The 8,482-nt window shown below is 41.7% G+C and overlaps 2 protein-coding genes across 2 annotated transcripts; both read left to right on the top strand.

Annotated features, from left to right (window-relative positions):
• Window positions 1-1,359: 1,359 nt before the first annotated feature.
• Window positions 1,360-2,274, top strand: LOC128491628 (olfactory receptor 11L1-like). Its single transcript, XM_053463945.1, has one exon. The coding sequence runs from the start codon at window positions 1,360-1,362 to the stop codon at window positions 2,272-2,274; it is 915 nt and encodes a 304-aa protein (XP_053319920.1).
• A 2,311-nt stretch (window positions 2,275-4,585) lies between these two features.
• On the top strand, window positions 4,586-7,668 carry LOC128491626 (zona pellucida sperm-binding protein 3-like). The gene is made up of 8 exons (XM_053463944.1): window positions 4,586-4,987; window positions 5,645-5,763; window positions 5,842-5,945; window positions 6,017-6,194; window positions 6,267-6,387; window positions 6,465-6,556; window positions 6,820-6,941; window positions 7,442-7,668. Exons 1-8 carry the CDS (start codon window positions 4,586-4,588, stop codon window positions 7,666-7,668), a joined length of 1,365 nt encoding a protein of 454 aa, XP_053319919.1.
• The last annotated feature ends 814 nt before the right edge of the window (window positions 7,669-8,482 follow it).

Raw genomic sequence — 8,482 nt, 5'->3', positions numbered from 1 at the left:
TTTATGATTTCCTTTTTTTTTTTTTTTTTTTTTTTTTTTTCCCATTACAGCCCAAACTGATTTGCGCCGTCCGGCTTCCTGGGTAAGTGCTATCTTATTTTATTAAATTATTTTTTTCCAGGGATGTGAGCAGTATACAGTTTATCATATTTATAAAACAGCTTTGGGGGAAAAAAAAAAACTGTGATTTTCTTTGAATAATTTCACTTAATTCTGATTACAAGCAAATTCTAAAACAAGAATGATGAGTCTGCACTCAATTTCTTGTTCTTTCAAGTTCTAAATGTATTTTCCTGTGCAAATGCTTTTTTTTTTTTTTTTTTTTTTTTAACTATCTTAGTCTAAAAAAACTAATTACCGATTCCCTTACATTGTAATTCTTGTATAGAGCAAATACTGAGCCGGATTGGGAGTTCATTCAGGAAAACCAAAAATACTTTTTTATGAGTATTCTTTAATTATAAAATATGTGAGAAAAGAAAAGTTCCATGAAGAAAGCATGACATAAAGTTTTGCAGTGAAAAATAGTAAGTATAATAAAATAATTGATATCATTTTCACTTTTTCCAGCTTATTAAATGATTTATTGGTATTTTTTTTATATATATACTTTTAAAATTACAATGAAATATGCGGGTCATTGCATGTAATCAAGTGAAATATTTAAAAATAGCTGAAGAAATGCAAAATTTTTGTTTCTAAATTATTATATTATAATTAATTATTTGAGTTTTTTCAATTATAATAACTAAAAATAATCACAGGGAAATTATTAATTGATTTATGTATACGATCAACTTCCACAGCACTGTAAAATGTGACTACTTCACCGATAACCTACCAAAAAACCTACACTCGGGAGACAAATGTTTCAAAATCGTTGAGCAGCATCTTCTGTCTCATTTTCACGTTTCCTTGCCTGCATTTGCTCTCCATATTCAATGCTGTAGAACATGCAAGCTCATCAATTCCCACTGATTTTTCCACTGAAGTTTTTTGATGCAATAAAAGTGAATCTTGCATTTAAGAAATAAATCTTATTTAAATGCAATAATGCTTATTTAGCATATAAATAGTTATATAGTATAATATATATCCTTATATGGTATTAATTATTATCTATTAGACTTGTGCACATGAACCAAAAATGGTTTCGTTTTTGGTCCATTGATTTTCAGCCTACGAAGTTCATTCCTTGCCATCTCTCACTCTCTCTCTCACTCTCTCTCTCTCACTCTTCTCTCTCTCTCATGCTCTCACGCTCTCACGCTCTCTTCTCTTTCAATGTCTTGCAGCCTTCTCCGCCGACCCCTTCCATGTCTCCGTCTCCTTTTTCCGCAGCTCCTCTGCCAGCAGGTAATGGCTCCTAATAACGTCACTACCGTCCTTCTGTTGGGATTTCAGAACGTTCACAGTTTCAGGATTCTTATTTTCCTCCTCATCCTCGTGGTTTACTGCGTGACCACGTCTGGAAACGTTCTAATCATCGCTTTGGTCTCATGCAGCAAGAACATCCGCTCTCCGATGTATTTTCTTCTCTCGCAATTGTCCGTGTCTGATCTTCTGCTGAGCTCGGATATCACCCCCAACCTGCTTCACGTTCTACTCAACGATACAGGCACCATATCCCTGCCAGGTTGCATTTCACAATTTTATTTCTTCGGTTCCTCAGAAATCTCAGAGTGTTTTCTTCTGACAGCAATGTCCTATGACCGGTACTTGGCCATCTGTAAACCGCTGTATTATAATTCGTTAATGAGCCATGGGTTCTGTCTGAAATTAATCATCATATCCTGGCTGCTAAGCTTTTCTATAATGTTGGCTGAAGCTCTCAAGATATACAAGCTACACTTCTGTGGGCCTCGTGTTATCAACCATTTCTTCTGCGATTTTTATCCTCTCCTAGAACTTTCTTGCTCCGATGTTTCCAGGGTAAAAAGAGAAGTTACGTTGTTGTGTATCCCTGTGATCATTTGCCCGTTCGCAATCATTATGGTATCGTATGCTTATATAGTCTTTACCATCCTAAGCATCTCATCTCTTCCTGGTCGTCAGAAGGCCTTCTCCACGTGCAGCTCCCACTTGACCGTGGTGACAATATTTTACGGGACACTGATTGGCATGTATGTGATTCCAACAAGAGGGAAATCCTTATCGGCAGGCAAAGTTCTATCAATGCTCTACACAGTGGTAACTCCATTTCTTAACCCTATCATATACAGCTTGAGGAACAAGGACATCAGGAAGGCAATTAAAAAAACTTTTGGTATTTAAAAATAGTATTTTCTTTCTTTTTTTTACAAATATTAAAACATAATCCAACAGGAATGAGTTTTCTTCTGGTCGTTCTGTCCAGTTGGTCTCTGTGACTTCAAACTCCAAAAAGGACAGGTATACCATAAATTCTGTGATCTGCCAAGAAAGTGAGTAATTCAAGCAGGGTGTTCTGATAAATATATTCGTCTGGAAACACTCGTGTCAGTATTTGGTTCGGTGCAAACCATTATCCGGCTCGTTCTTTGAGAGGAACCACAAAGCCTTGATGATATGGGCCATCACGTTTGGGTTACTGTCACTAAATTAATAAACCTTCACAATAAATGATATAGGAATCTGTGGTTGTAATAATCTCAGCTTTTTGGTCTGCCTCTTAGAACCGACCTATAGTAGCTGTGCCTTTAAAGGTGTTTATGATGGTCCAAATAAACTCCATGTTGTTCTTTGCGAGGTTTCTTTGGCTCCACGCTTAAAGGAGTGTTGTAATTAAAAAAAAAAGGGTGAATAAAATGAATGCTCTAAATTTCTTCTGGACATCACATTGGACTATGACGTTCTGCTCTGTGACTCCGAATCTGTAAGATCAGCTGTGTTCAGTTGAACTTCACAGGAACTTAACCCCTTAATGACAAGACTGTTTCTTACTCGTAGTAGATTTTGGGGCAATGGCTCTTGTAACATTTTTCAGTGTTGCTGTTTAGTACATTTTGTGTTTAGTGTTCATTTTGTACACCCACACACATTATATATTGGGGGGTTTTTCCAGGACAAATGGGGCTTTCCTTAGATACCATTATTTTTATCATATCATCTAATTTACTATAAAAAAAAATTATAAAATATGATGTTTTTTTGTTAAAACTTAGATAGATTCTGCTATTTGTCCAATGTTTTTATGTTGTTTTTTTTTTGCTTTTTTCTGCACGTTATGGGGCAATAAGTACCGGTAGCGTTTTGCCATTTCAAATTTCCCCAAATCTGGTCATTCTGCCCCATTTGCTATTTCAGGTATCTTTGAGGCCGGCCAATGCAATTCCAGCAGCTACATTAACTTAGAGACATCATGACATCATCTGCAAACATGCCTCACTTTGACTCAGCCAATCCCTGTAGATCTCCGAATAAAATAAGGCCAGGACATCCAATTAAGGAGACAGAGGACTTTAGAAATCATAAAGAATCTAGAACTAAAAACTGAACTTAATGAATCTTCAAGTACCCTGTGGGTAACCTTATCTGAGCTAGAAGTTGCCGCCATCTTTTCCTGGACATGTATAATTTTTACATATGGCTGACCAGCCCAGATAAAATGCTGCCCTGCAGTATGTGGGATGTATAGACTTAACGAAGGGAACTCATTAGTCAGTTATACATCCCCCATACTGCAGGGCAGCATTTTATCTGGGCTGGTCAGCCATATGTAAAAATTATACATGTCCAGGAAAAGATGGCGGCAACTTCTAGCTCAGATAAGGTTACCCACAGGGTACTTGAAGATTCATTGTTCTTTATTAGGGGTGCCAGGGACATTAAACTGTCCTTGTAAGGCCAACATCCGCTAAATGGCATAGGCCCGTTAGGGAACATCCCATTCACAAACCCATTTGAGAATATCCCAATTTCTTAAAGGACTGCAGGTTCTGCGCATTGGCACCAGTAACCAACTTCAATGTTACTTAAAAAGACAAAAACACCCTATATTTGCAGGAGACAGGGTGACACAGCTTCGGAGAAAAGAAAGGAGATGGGATTGTTCCTTTCACAATAATCTCAATATTTAGTAATTTGCTATTGCAAATTATTCATTTAATTTAGGTTTCAATTTTCTTGGATATCCCAGATTGAGCAAAAATAAAAAAAAACATCAAAACACTAATTTTCAGGAAAGAGTACTCAGAATTTGTGGTCTGCTTGTGGCCCCTCAGGGACTGGAGGTCTGCGCCCCTGGTCTAGATAAAGTCTATTTACACAATATTTTATTGGCAGAAGTATGTCAGGAAATAGTTCATATGGATTCCTGATTTGGATTTGCGTTTGATATCATATAAATATACTACTGATTGTTTCAAGATGCTGGCTAAGCTTAGTGAGAGTTGCAGTTTTAGAGCAAATGGGGCGCTGCCTTTAATATGGTAGTATCTTCTCTATATCCATCTCTTCTGTTTGCAAGGGTTGGGTTTAGAAAGCCCTCCTTAAGGTCATTACTTCATTATTGGGTGTTAATTTGCTCAGGTGGTGGAATAATCAGGTGCTGGGAGGGGTATATACAGGCCTGTTCTGTGCTCTCCCTCATTGTCTTGTGGGCAGAATGGGGCAGTGGGTTAGACTGAGTTGCTTGGTTCTGGTGGCCCTGCTCTCTGGGCTGGTGTTTGCTGTCTCCAGCCAGCAGGTCCTGGCCAGGAACCGGCGTCGGTGGGACCATTGGAGGAGCGGATCTCAGCCTTGGTCTGGTTGGGGGTCTGGTAGACAGTATGGTGGGGTGGTTGGTCAGCCCAGGCAGCTGCAGGCCTCTGGAGAGCATCCTATCAGCGTGCGGTGTATGGAGGACAGGATGGAGGTGTCTGTGAACAGGGATCTGTATAGAAATGGGAGGCTGGTGAAAGCCTCTGATCTGAGCCTTGGACCCAGACTGTGTAAACCCAACTCCGAGAGCACAGGGACTACGGTGATCTTCCAGTATGGGCTGCAGGAGTGCGGCAACACCTTACAGGTGAGGCTGGGGTGGTGGCTTACAGGTGAGGCTGGTTTTGGGTAGTGAGGCCCTAAACTAGCTGGGATGGGTTGGTGGGGCTGGAAGTATGCAGGATGCTGTATCTACAGAGCCTTGCTCTGACTTTGTAATCCAGATTTGTGTCAAGAGAAATGTTTTTTCTTCTAAAGTGACTGCAGATAAGAACCATTTGGCTGATCTGGTCTGCCCAACCTGAGTGCTCTCCTTAGTCCTTGGCCTTATCCTGTATTTAGCTTAGCCTTATTCCTATCCAATGCTTGCTTAAATGCCTTCACTGTATTACCCACTAGTATTGCGGCCAGATCCTGTGTCCGGTTAAGTTCCTAGTATGCCTGCTAATGTCCTTATTAACTAAAGTATAACTACTCGGTGTATTCTGCTTAGAATCACTCCCTACGTAATCTTTTTGTGGGTATAGCTATGCAGACTTTTTGTATAGAAAGACCCAGTAGCCTTGCACTGCTGCTGCCTGTGTACTGGAAGTTGTGGGCAGGTAGGTTGCAAACCTGGCCCCCAAACACCCTCATGCAACATGCGCAAATCTGGGTTTGTAAGACCCACTGTAGTATTTCTGACAGATCTAGTGTTGTGCCCTCCGCGAATCTGATTAGATATGGGTTTTTTCGTTGTCCACAGATGACCCCTGAATTCCTGGTCTACAGCACAAACTTGACCTACAGCCCGACTCCTTCTTTGAACTCTCCTATCATCAGGACCAACTCTGCTGTAGTTCCCATCCAGTGCTACTACCCCAGGTGAGATATTGTATCCCCTTATTTGACGCACACAGGACAGAAATGCAGGAACCGTGTTTTCATATATAATATCTGTAGGCATGGCAATGTGAGCAGCAACGCAATCAAGCCAACATGGATGCCCTTCAGCTCCACCATATCAGCAGAGGAACGTCTGTCTTTCTCCTTGCGACTGATGAATGGTAACTTTCTGAAATATGGGGAGGGAGTTGGCTCTGGAACATTGCTAATCTTCTGTGTCCTCTCCTTAAAGAGGGCTGGACTGCCCCAAGAACCTCTACAGTCTTCAAGCTGGGTGAAGTATTCCACATAGAGGCTTCTGTCGCTGTTGGAAACCACGTGCCTATGAAGATCTTTGTGGACAGCTGTGTGGCCACGTTATCCCCTGATGGCTCCTCTGGTCCCCGTTACGACATCATTGAGTTCTATGGGTAGGTCACACTACATGCCCAAGTGTTTCTATGGCTGCAGGTAAATCCATGTAACCCGGTTCTGCTTGGCAGGTGTTTGTTGGATGGCAGAGAGGAGGATTCATCCTCTGCCTTCAGATCCCCGAGACCCCGTCCAGACACGCTGCAGTTCATGGTGGATGCTTTCAGGTTTACTGGGACTGATGCCTCTGTGGTGAGTATCTCTGGCAGTTTGGTCTCCTGGGTCTATACCTTCTTTAGTTGTCTCTAATGTTGTCCTTCTGGATCTAGATCTACATCACCTGTAACCTGAGAGCTGCTGCAGAAAACCAAGCTCCAGATCAACAAAACAAGGCCTGTTCCTATAGCAAAGCCACCAACAGGTGAGTGAAGTGATCTTGTTTCTCTGGAAGGGGTAGAGGTTGTTGATCAAGCATGTGGGTCTCCCTGTACCCTCCTGGTGATGTACTCTTCAGAAAACATCCTTGCTCAAGCAATCTCCTCTTTCCACTTGAAAATGGGCTGTAAACTTGTTGAATTACATTTTTCAGTTGGTGCTTAGTGGAGCCCTCTACCAAGTTCCCACTGGCTGACTTCTATTCTCAATCGCTATGTCTGTGTGTTAATGTCTCTTTTGTCTCCTCAGCTGGTCAGAACTTGAAGGATCCAGTGATATCTGCAGATGCTGTGTGACTGGCAACTGTGCCAGGACAGTTCTACCAGGATCCCAGTTCAGTAGATATGGGAGACAGTGGAAAAGAGAAGCTGCATCTGGTGAGTGAACTTGCCCCACCACCTCTGTTAATGTCATGTGTTTGCTACAATAATGTTAAGACATCCAAATGACAACTAAACATGAAGTCCCTGTTAGGATGTAAGCACTAGTCCAGTAAATGTAGAAGCACTGGTTTAGGTTTGTCAAGTATTGGCAATGGTTAAAACCGATCCTCTTGCTACAGATGCGGTCTACAAACTGGGACTTGATTGGCATCTATCCAGTACTTAGTTGCCAACATTTTGGAACTGGTTGCTTAAGTGTGTGGACTTGCTTGATCAATTACTTTGGTTTTAGCTGGAAGTTGAACCTTTTTTAACTAGATAAAGTAGCTCAGGAGGATTTAAAGTCTAAATGTTTACAGCTGGTGGTCAGGAATTAAATGGGAGGGGGGGGCTAATCACTGCCTGCTCTTTAAAGTGCATTGTAAAGTCAGACCACCACCGCTTCTTGGTGGCAATCATTTGAACCAGCTGACCAAAAATGTATTCTTTTCACATAGGTGCCCTTTCAGAGCAAGAACACGAGCTGGCCACACTGGGTCCACTGCTGGTGATTGGAGCAGATCGTACTCAAGCTCTTGCGTTGACTCAAGAAGCTGTGCAGGTGGAGTTCTGGGTTTTGGTGGCAGTTGGCTCCCTGAGTCTCACTAGTCTCATGATTGTTGTTGGGAAGTTCATAATTGCAAAGCGATTGTCTGTGAAACCAGAGCCTGAATAAAACAAAAATGTTCTGCATTGTTTCCCCTTTATTTTTTGGTTAGGTCAAGTCTCTGGTAGTCACCTGGAGCTCCTGTTTTGTCTACCGCTATTTGAATAGGCTATCATTTAGATGTGGGGATATCTTGCTTACAATGTGTTCCACATTGGTTAAACTTTGACCCACTCGGCCACACAAATTGGTGTCTGGTTGCACTATTGGGTGATTCAGCTCCCCGGCGTACCACTTATCCTTGGGCAGGTTGGAGATCTTCCTTGGAATGCACCCAAATCTACCATGAGAAACTGTGCCTAACCAGGACAACCTCCGTGGTCTCCTTACTTTGTGCTGATACTCTGGTATGACATCATACCAGTGCTAACCATGATAAACCGTGTTATAGGGGGGCTGCTGGGTCAGTCCTAAGGAAATGACCAGCCAAGATAATTCCATCAACTATGCTTTAGCTCTGGTGTCTAGATAAATCTTTTGTAAATCTTCTATTGGCTGTGTGGTACAGTCCACATGGATGCCACATCTGTTCTACACAACACTGTGGGGGGGGGGTTACTTGAGGGGAACACTCTATTCCCTCAGGCATAGCCTGATATCCTTATCCTAGACCAGTACATGCGCCTGCTCACTGGGATTGGCCCTTCATACCACATAGTAGAATTGGTTACTGAATGTTGGTTATCACCAAACCTTGTCCATCAATCTGTGCTCCAAAACATGAACCATTTGAGCTGTAAAGACCTGGATATATTCTACAGACAACCTTCAGTTTTTAACTTTGGGATAATTGTTTTGGTGCAGTGGGTTTTGTTTTACTAAT

This window comes from Spea bombifrons, chromosome 4 (genome assembly GCF_027358695.1).
Source record: "Spea bombifrons isolate aSpeBom1 chromosome 4, aSpeBom1.2.pri, whole genome shotgun sequence".
NCBI classification, from domain to species: domain Eukaryota; kingdom Metazoa; phylum Chordata; class Amphibia; order Anura; family Pelobatidae; genus Spea; species Spea bombifrons.
This window is presented reverse-complemented; position numbering and strand designations above follow the sequence as displayed.

Excerpts from the sequence above, each read along its gene's own strand:
- LOC128491628 (XM_053463945.1), top strand. The coding sequence starts at position 1,360 with ATGGCTCCTAATAACGTCACTACCGTCCTTCTGTTGGGATTTCAGAAC.
- LOC128491626 (XM_053463944.1), top strand. The coding sequence starts at position 4,586 with ATGGGGCAGTGGGTTAGACTGAGTTGCTTGGTTCTGGTGGCCCTGCTC. Across the intron at positions 5,764-5,841 it reads ATCCAGTGCTACTACCCCAG|GCATGGCAATGTGAGCAGCA; the intron begins GTGAGATATTGT and ends TAATATCTGTAG. Across the intron at positions 6,557-6,819 it reads TATAGCAAAGCCACCAACAG|CTGGTCAGAACTTGAAGGAT; the intron begins GTGAGTGAAGTG and ends TTGTCTCCTCAG.